The sequence below is a fragment of the Triticum dicoccoides genome, chromosome 5B (genome assembly GCF_002162155.2).
Source record: "Triticum dicoccoides isolate Atlit2015 ecotype Zavitan chromosome 5B, WEW_v2.0, whole genome shotgun sequence".
NCBI classification, from domain to species: Eukaryota; Viridiplantae; Streptophyta; class Magnoliopsida; order Poales; family Poaceae; genus Triticum; species Triticum dicoccoides.
In genome coordinates, this window is record NC_041389.1 from 18,535,716 (window position 1) to 18,553,127 (window position 17,412).

Below are 17,412 nucleotides of genomic sequence, written 5' to 3' on the forward strand. Positions count from 1 at the left end.
TGAAAATATCTCGTGCTACCATCTCCCATCGGGTAGACCCAGTAACCAAATGCTCCCTGGCCTCCGTCGGAGTGAGTAGCGACCACATACGGATCAACGCAGTGGCTCTGAAGATAACCTGCAAAAGGTGAATATTTGTTGTTCTGTTAAAGATCAAATCATTTCTGCGGTTCCAGACTGCCCATAATAAAGCACATACTCCTACACGAATGTGTCTCGCTGTATCTGAATCTATCCCATCAAGCCACGTCCCATATAACGTGTTGATAGAATTCGGTAGAATAATGTTAAAAGCTATGTGAACCGACCGCCACATAATTTTTGCCAGAGGACAATCAAGAAAGAGGTTTTTGATTGATTCATGTTGGTCGCAAAAGCTACATCTTGTAGATCCTGTCCAATTGCGTTTTGCCAAATTATCCTTAGTTAAAATAACTTGTTTATGCATAAACCACATAAACACTTTGATTTTCAAAGGTACTTTAACTTTTCAAACATGCGAGCTAGGAATCACGCTAGAGACATGCCCCCATAGTCTTAAGGTACTGTAAAAGGACTCTTGTTTAAAGCTCACGTGAGCTCCTACCTACCTGAGGTCCAAGCTACTTAATGATCATGGGAGGGTGGCACTCTGGTCCCTTATAAAAGAGCAAGGGTTCCCCAAGCAAAAGATGTCTTAGAATTATCTAGTACCGTTCTGTTCATTATTTGTTGTGATTCCGCATATAAGAGATTCAAATTGGATATGGGTATGGAAGGCATTCGGAATTACCGATGGATAATTAGAACTATAGCATGCACTTTTTTTCTCGCTCATTCGTCGTGAATCCCCCTTCTACTATACCAGGTCGGTGTGATTATGGCCTTCTTTGTCATATAGGCTCGCACATCTGTGCGGACATGATCATGAAGAGAAGCTAAATGAAGTGCGAGAAAATTTTAACGGATTTCTTGCTCGGGGTCATACTGCAAAAACAATCACCATCGTTATAAGTGTTAATCGAGTACTCCCTTCAGTTTTGAAGAGAGTGACGTCTTGGATCTAGCTTTATCCATCGTTATAAGTGATGTTGTTTATTTAGAATTGGAACCTGAAAAAAAAATCTCTCATAGAGCATCGTTTGAAATATTACGGTTTTGCTCGACATCACACATACATATATTACAACAAAAAATAGCGGTCAAAATTGCATTTGTTTCTTGTTTATTTTGAGTACAATACACTCACTCATAGATGTTGACATACACGCACATACACTCAAAAGCATGCACGCACACCCTTTGATATATTGAGCCGGCATCACATTTTGAGACTGGCAAAGTCACCACAAACACCTCGTAGTCTCCTCTCACTAAACCAGCATGACCGAAACTTGAACCGTTTGAGCTATGCTCCATATCAAATTATCAATGATATAAACTTTTTGTGAACCAGAAGGGAGCAAGTGCAGAGGCATAGAAGATGTAGAAGGTTGCTAAAAAGTCCCTACCAAGTATCAATATATATGATTCTCAAAAAAGATATCAATAATATATTATTTTGTTTCAATAAAATCAGTTGTCTAGTCTTCATCCTCAAAATCGACACGGCCCTTTTTTTCACACAGTACAGACGTAAACGCTCGTATACACGGCATACACTCATCCATTGTCGGAAAACCTGAAATAAATTCAGAAATAAATGCGAGCACCAGGACTTCTCTGATGGGCTGGGATACCAGGGTCCCACTAACCGTCCGACCATATGTTCTAACGGGCTGAGATACCAGGGTCCCTCTAACCGTCCGATCACATGTTGGTTCGCTTCTCTTGTTTATTTGTTTGTTTCTTTTGCGGGGAATCTCGTCCTGTGAAAAATACATCTGACCCACCACCGCCCATGCCCTAGAGATGCCGTTGTGCCGCTGCTTAGCGTCACCACCGGCCCCTCTGGTGCGTGCCTCTAGAGTGTCGCCGCTGTCGCCATCGCCGATAGTTCCTATCTACCCCACCTCGTCGAGCCCCTGCTCCGTCCACCAACCTTGGTTCTTGAGTTACGTATGAGCTGCTCTGCATCGATCCAGTTATTAATCAATCAGTCGTCAGTTAACTTCCATGTTTTTCGGGGAGGCGACTTTGTACTCCAAAGTTGTGTGTTCTCTAGGTGCATCATCGTTATGTTATAGAGGTCAAAATGTCCATAAAATTAATACCTTTTCAAAAACAAAAGGCTAAGTGAAAGATCACTTGCTTAAAGCTCTTGTAAAATCTGACCTACCTGAGGTCCATGTTGGTTATTGATGGTGGTGGAGAGGGGCACCCACGACCTTATAAAAGAGCAAGGCTTCTCCAAGCAAATGATGTCTTAGAATTACCTAATATCATTCTGTGCATTATTTGTTGTTACTCTACATACTAGGGATGCTAATTTGATAGATATAAGCATAGAAGGTATCTGGAATTACCAAAGGATAACTAGAATTATGACATGCACATTTTCCCTTTCGCATTCGTCACGCATCTCCCTCGTGCTCTGTTGCGTTGGTGTGGCTACGCCATGAATCATCGGATTGGCTCACACAACCGTGCAATCGCGAAGTTGATGGAACGTTGGATGAAGTGCGAGAATGTTCGGACGATATCTTGCCATGAGATTACGCCGGAAAAGAAGCAGCTGTTGTTGTAAGTGCTTTTTCTCTTTTGCGAATTTGTAAGTGCTAACCGAATACTCCCTCAAAAATTGTTAAAAAGTGACGTTTTGGATCTAGCTTCATCCACGTTGTACCTATAATGTTGTTTATTTCGATTTAAAACTTAAACATTACATATATAAATTTCTCTCAAAAAGTATTGTTTGAAATATTACGGTCTTGCTCGACATTATACAAAACTACATTTCGAAGACCATATCAATAATGTAAATCTTTTGTGAACCAGGAGGGAGCAAATTCAGAGGCATACAAGATAGAAGGGTTGCTAAAAAAGTCTCTAACAATAATTATTATTTTCTAGAAAATCGGCCGCCTAGTCTTCATCCTCAAAATCAACACGGCCCTTTTTTTCTAGAAAGGTTGCTAAAAAGTCCCTGCCAAGTATCAATATATATTTTTTCTAGAAAGTCGGTCGTCTAGTCTCCATCCTCAAAATCGACATGGTCCCTTTTCTTCTCTTGTTTATTTGTTTGTTTCTTTTGCGGGGAATCTCGTCCTGTGAAAAATACATCTGACCCACTACCGCCCGCCCTAGCGATGCCGTCGTGCCGCTACTTAGCGTCACAGACGGCCCCTCTGGGGCACGCCTCTAGCATGTCGCCACCGTTGCCATCGCCAATAGTTCCTATCTACCCCACCTCGTCGAGCCCCTGCTCCGTCCGCCAACCGTGGTTCTTGAGTTACGTATGAGCTTCTCTGCATCGATCCATTTATTAATCAATCAGTCAGTTAGTTAACTTCCATGTTTTCTTGGAGAGGCGCACCATCTAGACTTTGTACTCCAAATTTGTGTGTTGTCTAGGTGCATCATCACGTTACGTTATAGAGGTCAAAATGTCCATAAAATTAATACCTTTTCAAAAATAAAAAGGCTAAGTGAATGCATCACTTGCTTAAAGCTCTTGTAAAATCTGACCTACCTGAGGTCCATGTTGGTTATTGATGGTGGTGGAGAGGGGCACCCACGACCTTATAAAAGATCAGCGCTTCTCCAAGCAAATGATCTCTTAGAATTCTCTAATACCGTTATGTGCATTATTGGTCGTGACTCTACATACTAGGGATGCTAATTTGATACATATAGGCATAGAAGGCGTCTGGAATTACCAAAGGATAACTAGAATTATTATTTTTTGAGGAACCGGCAGGAGCACTGCCTTTACTTATAGAAGAGATGGCGAAAGAACGCAATTTACAGGGGGGGGGGGCGAGCGTTTAAAGGAAACGTCGCAGAAACCACTAGAAGGACAAAACCTAGAACTAGGTTAACCAATGCCTGCGGCTGGCAGAGTGCCAGCAAACGCCAGGTCGCGTTGATTGATTGCGTCTAGGGCTAGAGCCGCCACCTCGCGATGCGTCGACCTCAGTCCCGTGAACACCCGCCTATTACGCTCCTTCCAAATGGACCATATCGCGTAGATGATTCTTCCACTGCGCCTCTTGCGCACTTGATTGGGCTGTGAGATGAGAGTCTTGTCCCACCAGTCAGACACATTTCCTGGCTCGGGGAGGAAGCCCGAGATAGGAACGCCTTCGTTAGTCCAGGTGTTCACCTGGTTCCAGACCGCGACCGTGAAGGGGCAGTCTTTGCAGAGGTGGGTTGCTGTTTCAGGCTGTTGGAGACAGAGCGGGCATCTGGGATCATGAGGCCAACCCCTCGCAGCCAGCATATCCGCAGTGAGTATTCTTCCGTGTAGAGCAAGCCAAGCGAAGAACTTGCACTTGGGCTCAGCGTTTGCAGACCAGACCTTGGTTGTGTCGAAACGAGAGTAGGAGCCAAGGAACTGCGCGCCGTAGGCAGAGGCGGCTGAGTATGTCCCCGAGGTGGTTAAGTTCCAGTGGATGGTGTCGTCTTGGTCCGGTAGAAGGGTGATTTGACTAATGAGATTCGAGATAGCCACGAATTCACCCAGCTGCTGAATGGACTGCAGCGTAGACACCGCCCTGATCCAGTTCTCGTTCATGAGCTCGTTGTGAACCGGTCTGTTCTTTCTTGAGGCAATCTTGTAGAGCTGTGGAGCGAGAAGCTTGAGTGGACCGTCACCTGTCCAGTTGTCATGCCAGAACAGCGCCTTGTGCCCATTGCCCAGCGTAATCGAGGTACATGCGCGAAAGAGGCTCATATCTGATTCGTCACACGGCAGCTCCGATCCCACCCATGGCCTGTCTGGGTCAGTCCATAGCAGCCAAGGCCACCGGAGGCGCAGGGCGCGGCTAAATCTCTCCAGGTCCATGATCCCAAGGCCGCCCAGATGCCTTGGACGGCAGACGGTTTTCCAGTTAACAAGGGAGTGACCGCCCGAAGTCTGAGCTTGGTCCTCTTTTGCCAGATGAAGGCCCGAATGATTTTATCGATCTTTCTAAGCGTCCCCTTCGACAGATTGAGAGCTGTGATGTGGAAGGTGGCCATGGCCGTGAGGACCGACTGAGCGAGTGCCACCCTTCCAGGCTTGTTGAGAAGCTTTCCTTTCCATCCTGGTAGTCTGCCTGCGAACTTATCGATGAAGGGTTGCAGATCAACCCCCTTAAGGCAGCGAAAATGTAGGGGTAGCCCCAAGTAGCGTCCCGGGAAGGAGGCGATCTTGGCAGGGAAGGATGAAAGCACATCTTGGAGGTCAATGCCGGCACATCTGATCAGGAAGACCTCGGTTTTGCTCAAGTTTGTGATCAGTCCGCTAGCCTCCCCGAAGGTCTTCAGGATTGCAGAAATCGCGTGGAGCTCATCCTTGTCTGGGTTCGCGAAGATGTCCGCATCGTCAGCGTAAAGGGAGATCCTACATCTGGCCGTTCTTGCACAAATGGGTTTGAGGATGCCGCGTCGGGAAGTGAGCTGTAGGATCTGTTGGAGAGGGTCAATGGCGAGGATGAAGAGCATCGGAGATACCGGATCGCCCTGACGGAGGCCCTTTGCATGTCTGAACATCTTTCCGGGGTTTCCGTTAAGCAGCACTCTTGAAGAAGAGGAAGACAGGGAGAGACATATCCAGTCTCGCCACCGCTGCCCAAAACCGAGGCGTTGCATGACCTCCAGCAGGAAGGCCCAATTGACGGAGTCGAAGGCTTTTGAAATGTCCAGCTTGAGGAAGGCTTTTGGCGTTGCATGACATCATACATATGTTACAACAAAAAATAGCCGTCAAAACTACATTTCGAAGACCATATCAATAATGTAAATCTTTTGTGAACCAGAAGGGACCAAATTCAGAGGCATCAAAGATGGAAGGGTTGCTAGAAAAAAGTCTCTAACGATATTATTTTTTTCTAGAAAATCGGCCGTCTAGTCTTTCATCGTCAAAATACATCTGACCCACCACCACCGCGACGCCCTAGAGCCGCCGCCGCGCCGCCGCTTGGCCTCACCGCCGGCGACCCGCGCCCCCTCCGCTGCGCGCCTATCGCGCGCGTCGCCATCGCCGGCAGTCCCCATCTACCCCACCTCGTCGCGCCCCTGCTCCGTCCGCAGCCTTGGTTCCTGAGGTACGTGCGAGCTTCTCGGCATCGATCCATTTATCAATCAACCAATCCAGTCAGTTACCTTCCACGAATTCTCGGGAGCGGCGCACCATCTAGACGAGATCCAATTTCGGCAGCGAATTCCCTTTTACTTTTAATTTTAATTTTACTTTTTCATGGGGCGAATTCCCCTTTGTTTAGCACTGATAACTGATAGATACTTGTAGATATGTTGGGGAATTTCGGTGGGAAGCCATGGATCCTGATTGATCCCTGTTGCTCCATTGCCAGGTGACTGGACTGGTCTGCGTTCTTGGTATCAGCTGGTTGCAGCAATGGACGACGGGGACCTCGATTTCTCCAACCCGGAGGCGTACCTCTGCTCGGACACCGGCGCCGGCTGCTCCATGGACAGCTACTTCGACGGCATCCTCAACGACGCGGAGCACCTTGCGTGCACCCACACCCACACCTGCAACCCGCCCGTCGACGACAGCTCGCACACCCACACCTGCGTCCACGTCCACACCAAGATCGTCTCGGCGTCGTCGGACGGCGGCGCCGCCGACTCCCCGGCCGAGAACAGCGGCGCCTCCAAGAAGCGGCGGCCGTCCGGCAACCGCGCCGCCGTGAGGAAGTACCGGGAGAAGAAGAAGGCCCACACGGCGCTGCTGGAGGAAGAGGTGGTTCAGCTGAAGGCTCTGAACAAGCAGCTGCTGAAGAAGCTCCAGAATCACGCGGCGCTCGAGGCCGAGGCCGCCAGGCTCCGCTGCCTGCTCGTCGATGTCAGGGGGAGGATCGACGGGGAGATTGGCGCTTTCCCTTACCAGCGGCCTGTGAAGAACGTCGATTTGGTTTCTGGCGTTGATCAGGGGGGCTTTCTTGGCAGTGCCCAGGTTATGAACTCGTGTGATTTCAGATGCAACGATCAGATGTATTGCAATCCAGGAATGCAGATGAGAACTATCGGTGATGATGGTGCTATGAGTGGTCAGGTATTTGGGCAAGGCACTGGGGATATTGCAAACATCCAATGCATGGGGGGTGCGAAATCTGGGCTCACAATGCCCCCAGGCTGTGGGGGTATGGGGACAATGCCTTCTGGCTGTTTACCCAGTTCTGAAAAGCAGTGAAGGTTAGTGTCTTATTTTATTGCTTTTGCTATTACATAATTTGTTTCTAGCAAGACCAGTCTAGGACAATAATTTTCTAGCATGTTCAAATTATGTATATGCAAACTCATGAGTAAAGGGCAGATACTTGCTGTTAATAGTAGTCATCTGCTAAGAGCTTACCTCAATTTTTGTGTCTTTTTGGATATAGATTTATTTAGTGACTTGGAATCTTGTTTGACTGGACATATTCAAAGTGTGAGTAACAATTTTCTTTTGAAGGAAAAGTAACACATTATATTATTAGAAAGCAATTAGCAATGTCACAATGTAATTCCTGTGTCGTGGTCCACAATTGAAACTATGAGTTATTACAAGGTGATTCCTGTCTGCTAAGAGCAAGTAGTGATTTCCATTTTATCATTACAAACTTCGTTCATTTATGATGTGTGGCCTGTTGCGTAATTTAGACTGGGCCTGCCTTTTCACTAGTATTGATTTTCTTTGTGTAGTTTAGGCTGTTTTAGTTGTGAACATTGCTTTAGTTCCAGTGTTAGTGGCAAACCTGCTGTCTTGTTGCTGTGTCTTTGCTGCTGTTGTGTCCAGTAAAGTAGTAACCCAAATTTCTACTGCCCTTTTTCAGGATTTCCATGGTGTGAATCTTCTCCTTGGCAGGCACTATCGGTTCCCGTGGAGGGAAGGCTGTATAAATTGCTAACTTCTATCGGTCGTGTTGGTTCGAACTGTCGCCAATGATGCTTCTTCGATGGTGGCTTGAGGCGCTGAAACTTTGTTGGGTCTAGAGCTATTACGGCATTCTCCTTCGGTTTTCCCTGGTTGCCATTTCCAGTTTTGCTGTCGGAGTTCGACAGCCTTGCTCCCGGTTCGAGGCACCCGCTCTTACAAAAGGGTCAAAGCGGAATGGACCATGAATAATAACCAGAGAGCAGTCATCCATGTCATGTGGCAGCCAGGATATATGTTCAGTTTGGGTAGACCCCAACGTTGGATATGATGTACGAACCTTATGTAAAGCACATTTTGCATGGATTATTTCAGAGTAGTTGGTATGCCTGTATGTGCCTTTCATGTCGTTGATTCGATTATTCGTTTAGATGTTTCATTATTTGAATCTTGAGTGAACAAAATAATGTTTGCCACGATATATGTCATCTGAAACATCCATTGCAAGTGAACGAGCTGGAAGGCTGAAGCATATATGTTGTTATCAACAGACAAACACGGTACAAGAAAAAGTTCTAGGCAAAGTTGCATCATATTCTTGATATACATTAACTCTTGATGCGAACTGATCGAAAGTTGAGACGATACAGGTGCAAAATTCAATTGATTTCACAACTCAGCAGGCATCAATGGAATGCATCAGGCCATGACTAGCCACTGACACCACCCATTTTTTCTTCCTCGTACGAAGCTCTCTCGAACCATGCTGAAATTTAGCCACAGTGGTACTCGCTCGCTCACCGGTGAGGCAACTTTGCAGAGTTAGTCATGGAAAGCGTCTCGAGATCAGGCAATTATAGAATCTGGTGATTTAACTGTGCAAGGTCAGTAAGCAAGTAAATCCTCCTCGTCGCACGGGTTCTCGAGGGCAGTGACGTGCTCCTTGAAACAAACCGCAGCTTCCTCCCTCTCATATTCCTTGCCCAGGTGGTTATACGTCATCGCCTTGAGATAGTACGCCTCTGCCGCCATCTCGTGGTACTGCATATCACAATGGATTTTAAATTTGCGTGAGATTTATACTCCTCTTCATGCATTTTGAACTCGATCCTGGTGATGTCTCAGCAATTCAGGAAGAAAAGTTTGAGATGCAGCCGTCAGCTCACCTCTAAAACCTGCAGATCTTCAGCCGCTTGATTTAGAGGGTCCAGAACAGCACAGGGATCTTCAGAAACTGTTATAATAAATAACGAGAGGTCGGTCCATCAAGCAACTGAATGTGAAGTAAGAAGCACGTGGTAGGAAATCATCATCCGGTTATACGCATACCTGAAAATTCTGGATCTGTTAAGTGACATTTTGCTAAGACTATCTGAGACCGAGCACGCAGCTCAAGACCGCCATGGCCGAGGATCATAGGAAGGCTTTGATAAACAAGACTTAAGGCCCTCTTCGCGTGGTTTGATCCGAGAGCTAGCCACAGTTCAGCAAGAGTGAGTGTGGCTGAAGCTTCAAGCAGATCCAAATTAAACGACTTGCAAAACGATTGGCTGGCTAATGCGTAAGGGAGGCCAAGGACCGCGTTGTCGGACTTCTGTGGGAGAGGGAGGGAAAATATTAGTCCTCTCTGTGTGGCATTGCAAGATTTATGAGGTTCTAGTCTCAACAAAAATGATCTGTCTTACTCTATGTATTTCGGCAAGTAACAAAAGGACACTTGCATTCTCTACTTGCATGTTGTACTTGTAGCATGTAGTGAAAAGGGAATTCGCCACGGCTGCTGCCTGCACAAAGGACACTCGAGTATTAGGGGAATACTTGGACTAACATGGTTGAAATGCTCATGAACCAACCAGTATGAAAGATAAAATACGCTAATACACTTGCAGGGATGAAGGATAAAAGGATCAATAAGATGAGTAATACGTGCTTCTTGGGTAAACTCTAGTAGGCAAGTAAATTCAGAACCTGGCTAAACTGTTTTGCAGCGAGTAACGTGCGGGCACGCCGTAGACTAGCTTCAGTCTTTAGCTCAATGTCTACTCCACTGACAGAAGATGAGAGCACCCCAAATTCATCACAGATTTGTTGCGCAATTCTCAGGTGTCCTCTACATAGATCAATTTACAGCAAATAATAACAGATCAAATTGTGGACGTAGTGCAGTTGATAAAAGAAGTGAAGAAACAGCTTCGTACCGATGCAGGGCACGCTCATGTAGCAATTGCATTTTGAGAAGGTGGATCTGCGAATTCGTTGAGGATGGGAACTTCTCTTCGGCAAGCTTGAGCGCACAGAATGCCGCTGCAGAAAAATGGATATTATCAATCCATAAGAAACTATGGAAACTTACATAGCACTTGGAGGTTGTAGCACATACATGTTGGTCATATACACGTAACTAACCTGAATATCCTTTGAAGACTGCTAACTGTTCAATTAGCTTGACATATGCCAGTGACAGCTCTGATGAACTGTTGAAGAAAATACAATACTATCACATATCTAGAAAAGCATCACGATGATTTAAAAGCTACTGCTTGCATGGTACAGGATAATTATGTACTCCCTCCATTCTTAAGTCTTTAAGAGATTCCACTACAAACTACATACGGATGTATATGGACATATTTTAGAGTGTAGATTCACTGATTTTGCTCCGTATGTAGTCCATAGTAGAATCTCTAAAAAGACTTATATTTAGGAACGGAGGGAGTACCTAAAGTTGAAGTGTTACACAAATATAATTGCCAGAATTTCATTATGTTCTACCTCGCAGCATCAGCAAAGCAGGTTGCATAGACCAACGTATTCATTCGAACCATCGGAGCACTGTGGAGAGAGTTAACCGAAATCAGTTTTCTAGAAAGGATATAGATAGCAAGCTGGCAAAAAAAAAGGAGAAAAACATTGGATTTCATTGCATAATATGATTTACCATAACTTCAAGTAATAATGAAATGTAAGAAAACGTCAGCTGAAAGTTGGCAACAAAGGAGACGATCAAACGGTTTCATGTAGCAAGAGGCTGAAGCAGACCAAGGGTTGAATTAACGCTTTGTAAGACCAAAAGTTTTTAAAAGGTCGTACGCACATCGAACAAGTACCAACAGGTGGGGCCAATATCCCGCTGTTTCTAGTATTTAAAGTTATATAATATTTAGCAGTATCAATGAATAGTCCAACAACATGCGGCCCAAGTATTTGCACTTCCTAAACTGAGACATTTGGTCACTGTTTATCTAACGCTCCCTTTCGCCAGCACATCCAATTATGTGCCAAGCTGGCAAAATAATTATACAACTTGCAATTTCTGCTATGAAAATGCATTTTTATAGTAAACATTAACAGAGAACAGATAAGTACCTTCCATAGTGCTCCCAGGCAGTGGCCCTCATCAAATATGCTGAGCCAGCTAATTGCAATACTGACGTAGGTATTGGACTTGGTTGTGCATGAAAGTGGAAATTGTCAAAGTCATTTGTAATAAGTTTTCTAGGCTTTGTTGAGCTACTACGCCATGAACTGGAAGCATCAGACAGATTCCTAAGCCATGAGGTGCTGAAACTACCATTATCATTCGCAATTGCTAAGCCATCTGCGCCAAAGTCGGACAGCACGTGGGAACTTAATCTTAAATTCTGCAATAGAACATAAGACAGAAAAACTAATTAATTTAGAAGCAAACATATACATCATCCATATTGAGGATGAGTGACTGAGTGTGATATTACTGAGTATAGCTTAAGTATGACATACCTTGCAGACATCTGCAGGACATGTTCTAAGCTTTGTAGAACCATTAGGGCCAAAGGAGACCAATGGCCTTTGGACATGCTGGCAAGCAAAGGTTTAGAGTCAAAAGAAAAAAAAAGATCAACAAGGATGCACAACTACACTGTATATAAAAGTTCTGATGCCATGCCTGAAAAATAGCACTAGGACAGCCCGACAGCGTACAAAAGCAGGAAGACGAACAAAGAAACTTAAACATAGCTAAGTATTTTAAAGACCTTATAAAGGCAAATAATACCAAATTGAGATCTTACCTTCAAATCAAATTTTGCAAGAGAGATGTGATCAAAGGATAGCAAGCTTGTGAGTTTCAGCATATCAGCTCTCTTAAGGGATCGCTTCAAAAGAACAAGCAACTGCTGCTGAATGGACAATGGTGTGCCCAGTCCAATATTGTTTCCAAGGGAATATCGAGAACCAATTAGTCCAACTGTGCTTGATATTCCTATCTTTGATAATAGATTGGAAATGGCTCCTAATATATATGCAAGGCATGAATCATCATTGTTCTGAAAAAAACAAACAAATTATCGCATCTGTTAAGCAGCCAACTGAAGAGCAGCTTGCATTAACATTGAGATGTCACTAAAAAAATGTAATATATGTGCAAGGCATGAATCATCATCGTTTTTCTTTCAAAATGGTTGGATAGAATTCTATTTGAGAAAGAGACCAGTTCAGTAAACTAACCATTTGAGAAACACGCACTGCTTCTGTGAATGCCTGCAAGAAAGCAACCCAACAGAACAATAATTAATGTGCAATGTTGAAATAAATAGCTCGATGGAGTGATATGCTGATAGCATAAAACAAGATAAACCAATACCTTATATTACCTCTAGGGCTTTCTTTGGATGTCCAAAATAACAATGCAAGTTGCCTAAGCAGAGCAGAGCGCTCTCATACTTTCCAACAATATTATCTTGGTGAGGAGATAAAGAACGACTGAAAAGTCCTTGCATCCCAGCACTATAAATAAAGTATAACCAGTTAGGAACAAATTTACAAGAGGTTACTGTGTCTCCAATATACAGCATACGCAACATGCCATTATCACATCTTGGGTTGTGGGCAAAAGACTCCAACCTTTCAGCCTAGCGAGCAGGCCAACAAATAAGCTGTAGCATTGAGCAACACTACACTAGGATAATATAAGTGACACTGTTGAATGAATAAGACTTTTGGTGGTTTTATTTCGTGTATATGCTTCAACAGTCTAGATTCTATAGCATAACATGACTATGCTGATTTATCAGGACATTACATACAAAAGGCATTCATTAACTTCAAAAATGTCATCAGGCATTGGCGCATTGCTTAAATGGACAGAACAGATGTTAAAACATCAAAAAGTCACACTATCAGCACTCACCATAGTAACATTGAATTATGGAAAAATGTGGTCACAATATCAGCACTCCCCTATGGTTGAGGGTCTGGGACTGACCTGTAATCAAAATAGCGGTGAAGATGGTCTAATGAAGCAACATAGTCATCATGGCAAAGAGCATTCAAGTATTGCAAGAATTGGACCTGACAGGTAGAACAAGGGTACAAAGTAAACCAAAAAGTATTGGGAGCTGTTCACTGTCATGCATAGTCACATATCAGATGCATTATACTGTGGCATAACTTACACGATGAAGCTCTGGAGCTAATGTCTGAAGCTGTGTCATAGTGTTGTTAAATGAATTCAAAGGCACTGAGCTGGGATCCCTGCAGCAAAAGAGCTGCCGTTAAAGGCACTGTGCACATCCTTTAGTTTTCGATACGTGGATTAGCTGATTAAATGTAGGAAACGACACTCACTTTTCAAGAACGTCAGCTTGCTGGTTCAGAAATGCCTCTAATTGCCACCTTGATCTCAGACAAGTTGGATTATCCTCTGCTTTGAAAATATCGGCTAGAAAAGGAAAGACAAATGCTTAATAAGTATAGTTGACCATTTGACATCCTGCCATCCTGGTAAAACCGAAATAACTCTCACAAATAGATTTCATGTGGTATGGTGGATGAAGAAAGAAGAGTAAAACTTAGTCACCTAAACTGTTTGGCAACAAAAATAACCAGCAAATATACAAAATAGAAAATCAATCAACAATAATTGCGGTGAGCGTCATTTAGTAATATTTTGAATCACGATTCACATAACCTGAGTGGCAAATGGTTCACTTTCCAGCACACAAAAGGCATTAGAAAAAGAAGCAAGGTGATGAAGCCGCAAATGCTGGCATTACTATTACCAAATAATTAGTTAATTATATCATGAAAAAATAAAGTGTAACAATTCTGACACACTGACACAGCTAGATGACATTATTTAAATGGCACGTGCTTGAAGGAAATCAGTTGAATACCAGTGCACATTTTTCTAATACAAGATGTCAAGATAGCATCGTAGGAGGCAAACATTACAAGCTTGACATTAATGTCAATACTAATTCAGGGGAGGATAACTCTTTGCATGATCACATATGACAGCGCAAAAAAAAAACTGACTACATGCTAAATTCTGAGCTAGCATTTCTTCCATGTTGTACTTGTTGCATTCTGTCTTTCTTATTGGTCACAGATGATTTTAAAAATTCTGGTGTGCCATTTATTCTGTCTTCCTTGGCAAATTCGAATAATTCCAGTCCCATCAAAGTTAAATTAAAATTAGGTTAAAAGGGATTAGAGTTCAAGTTTACCTTCATCAAAATTATGGAGTGAGATTGGTGCATGGATTAGAGACGAAGAGCTCTCCCCCATATGGCTCTCAGTGGCATAGCCTTGAGTATATCTGTCAAATACACCAGATCTAACACCTATATCTGCATCCATCGGGTCGCCCATTTCCATTTCACCATTAAAGTCCTCATCTTCTGCTAAATCATATGAAGCCTCAGCTGAGTTACAGTAGGCCACAAGATTCGCCAACAGATGGCAGACGCCCTACAAGAATTTTCAGCCTACTCAGTTAATACCCCAAATAAGAAAAGAGAAGGGGCATAAAAATAATCAAAAGAAAAGAAGGGCATGTAAATATCAAAAGAATGGGCTGTGAGTGCAATATTCTACTTGTAGCACCTCAAAAGTCATGGAATGGAAGGCCAGTATACAGCAACGAAGAAAAACTCCAAGCTGACTATTTGGGTCCAGGAATTCATCCTCCACATTCCCACCCTCCGGTGAAGTGAGCACACCTGGCGAAAAACACTGCATGGTAAGCTGTCTATTTGGGAGGCATGTAAATATTAAGAAGGGAATACCAAGGACTCAAAATCCATCCTTACTGTGAAGCTCACCTCTTAGCTTCTCAAAAAAGTTGAACAAATCGTCTGGTGAGTTGAGCCCAGCCAGTGTGGTTGTCAACTGTTCACAAAGCCAACCATTCACTAAATCGTCTACCGCCTTCAGCTGCCTTAGAAGCTCTTCCAGCGGCGGTTCCAGAAAATCCTCACATGACTACAAAAAGAATAAGGTATGAGTTAAGACATCTATGAGTAAAAATGTTGCATCGGAGAGGGAGACAAGAAAAGGGAGCTACAATGAAATACACACAAGGCCACGAACTTGGCAACATATATATATAACCGTATATATCAAAAACAATAGAAGAACTACATGCAACAGATCCGATCAACAACAAATGTATTGATGAACATTCCCTCGAGCCAAGTCCAGATTGCATATATCATCAACACCGTCATTCGCAAGGCCATAGGCCATAGAGAATCAGCGATAATGTGGCTGCGTCAGCTGTCAAGTTTCTCATACAAAATACAGCAGTTACCGAGAAGTTACAATAACGAAATCGACTAAACTGGCAAACAACTGATGCTTTACTGAATGCTGCTCACTAGATGAGTACTTGAGCAGATGGAGCCCATTCTGCATTTTGATGCTAATTACGAGTACATTAGTGTATGCAATGGGGCTTGGTGATAATGGTAAAGCCAATCTCCACCGAAAGGTAGCAGTGGGAGCACACGGACAGCAGTGAGAGGGGGCACGGGCGGGAGGAGCGGGAGGAGCTTACGCGGGTGAGGGCGAAGAGGAAGAGGCCGAGGCGGTTGTGGTGGGCGACGGAGTCGAAGGGGAAGGGCGGGGCCTGCTGCTGCTGCTGCTGCGCCGGCGGCGCGAAGACCTGCACGAGGTGGCACACCGCCATCTTGTGCGGCGTCAGCTCCGGCAGCGCCCCGAAGTCCGCGTCCCTCGCCGCCGCCCCGGTCCCCGCGCCCGCCCCGCCGCCCTCCCCCGCGCTGCCGCCGACCCCCGCGAACACGTTCATGGCGCCGCCGCCGCCGCCGGAGACGAGGGTTTTCAAAAAAAAATTGGCTGGGAAAGGGGAGGGGAGCGAGTGTGGGGGCTTCGGGCTTTCAGGCTCGCACTCGTGGGCTCAAAGGCAACTTTCCCCTCTCCCTCCCGGGCCGCTCGCGCGGGAAAATCCTATCTGCCGCATTCTGCGGCAGATTGTCGACCTACCGCACACAGAGATATCGATCAAATGGGCCGGCCCATCTGTGCGTTCCATTGCACCGGTTTTGTGAACCTTCTGGCAGGTTCGGGACTGGTTTTGGGAAGCTTCTAGAATGTTCCCACACCAGGTTTTCCCCTGGTTTTTCTTTTACTTTTTGATCTTTCGTTTTCTTTCTCTGTTTTCTTTTTACATTTATCTGTTTCTTTTTCCTTTTTCTGATTCTTTTTCATTTTCCTTTACACTTTTGCCTTTTTCAAATTTAGTTTTATTCATTATTTTGTTCAAAAATTTCAAATTTTGTTTAGATTTTCAAAAAATGTCCCTCTTATCAGAATTTGTTCAGACATTCAAAAAATGTTCCCATTTCAAAGGATGTGCAGAATTTCAAAAAAAATGTTCATGCTTTTAAAACTTTGTTGACAAATTCAAAAAATGTGCACGAGTTTAGAAAATGTTCCTATTTTTCAAAAATTGTTCACAAACTCAAAGGAAGTTCAAGTTCTTTTACAATTTGTTTAGAATTCAAACTATGTTCATGATTTCAAAATTTAGAAATGTTTGTGATTCCAATTTTTTGTTCGGATTTTGATGAAAAGTTCCATGTTTCAATTTTTGTTCATAAATTCTAAAAATGTTCATAGTTATAATTTTTGTTCGGAATTTCATGAAATGTTCCTTTTTTCAAATATTTGTTCAAGAATTCAAAAAATGTTCGCGGTTTCAAAATTTGTACAGATATTCAGAAAAATGTTCCTTTTGCCGAAAATTGTTCAGAAATTCATAAACTATTTGCACATTTTCAAAATATACACTATAAAAGAAGTATACTTTTTTATTAAAAAAACTATCTCTATAGTAGCTAATTCTTGTTCTCTACATTAGCTGATTCAAATTCGTACAGTAGAGCAGTCTGGTCTACGCTAGGACTATTTCTTTAGGTTGCGCGCTGCAGTGTGAACCAGAAAAGCTTGTGTGGTGGAGTGGTTGTGAGCTTGCAATCCCAAGACGCCGGTCTTCTGTTCGATTCGTCACATCGTTCCTTTTTCCGTCCCGCGGTACCTCTTGATGGGCCGGCCAGTCGCGTTTTATCTCCTATGCGTTCTGCCGCCAATTTGACACAAAGAGCGTCAAATAGGGGCTCCTGCTCGCGCGGTCGACACCCCCCTTCCTTGTGCTCCCCTGGCCGCCGCTAAAGGTGGAGGGGGGCAGAGGGGGG

General features: G+C 44.1%; 2 protein-coding genes across 3 annotated transcripts; one reads left to right on the forward strand and one right to left on the reverse strand.

Moving 5' to 3' along the window:
- Window positions 1–5,988: 5,988 nt before the first annotated feature.
- On the forward strand, window positions 5,989–8,344 carry LOC119307101 (basic leucine zipper 19-like). 2 transcript variants are annotated; one of them, XM_037583196.1, is made up of 3 exons: window positions 5,989–6,167; window positions 6,371–7,278; window positions 7,899–8,344. In XM_037583196.1, exon 2 carries the CDS (start codon window positions 6,479–6,481, stop codon window positions 7,274–7,276), a length of 798 nt encoding a protein of 265 aa, XP_037439093.1. In that variant the 5' UTR covers window positions 5,989–6,167; window positions 6,371–6,478; the 3' UTR covers window positions 7,277–7,278; window positions 7,899–8,344. The 2 variants fall into 2 exon arrangements, with proteins under 2 accessions (XP_037439093.1, XP_037439092.1); XM_037583195.1 differs by having other exon boundaries at window positions 5,990–6,167; window positions 6,435–7,278.
- Window positions 8,345–8,504: 160 nt separating this feature from the next.
- Window positions 8,505–16,009, reverse strand: LOC119307100 (anaphase-promoting complex subunit 5-like). The gene is made up of 20 exons (XM_037583194.1): window positions 15,756–16,009; window positions 15,022–15,181; window positions 14,804–14,919; window positions 14,425–14,668; window positions 13,544–13,637; window positions 13,372–13,450; window positions 13,182–13,267; window positions 12,571–12,703; window positions 12,425–12,457; window positions 11,989–12,243; window positions 11,699–11,776; window positions 11,306–11,580; window positions 10,712–10,771; window positions 10,346–10,413; window positions 10,138–10,243; window positions 9,908–10,049; window positions 9,625–9,723; window positions 9,269–9,533; window positions 9,106–9,173; window positions 8,505–8,980 (listed from the first exon to the last, which is right to left on the reverse strand). The coding sequence occupies exons 1-20, from the start codon at window positions 16,005–16,007 to the stop codon at window positions 8,825–8,827; spliced, it is 2,769 nt and encodes a 922-aa protein (XP_037439091.1). The 5' UTR covers window positions 16,008–16,009; the 3' UTR covers window positions 8,505–8,824.
- Window positions 16,010–17,412: the final 1,403 nt, after the last annotated feature.

Excerpts from the sequence above, each read along its gene's own strand:
- LOC119307100 (XM_037583194.1), bottom strand. The coding sequence starts at position 16,007 with ATGAACGTGTTCGCGGGGGTCGGCGGCAGCGCGGGGGAGGGCGGCGGG. Across the intron at positions 14,669-14,803 it reads TCCATTCCATGACTTTTGAG|GGCGTCTGCCATCTGTTGGC; the intron begins GTGCTACAAGTA and ends AAATTCTTGTAG. Across the intron at positions 11,777-11,988 it reads TTGCAAAATTTGATTTGAAG|CATGTCCAAAGGCCATTGGT; the intron begins GTAAGATCTCAA and ends TTTGCTTGCCAG.
- LOC119307101 (XM_037583196.1), top strand. The coding sequence starts at position 6,479 with ATGGACGACGGGGACCTCGATTTCTCCAACCCGGAGGCGTACCTCTGC.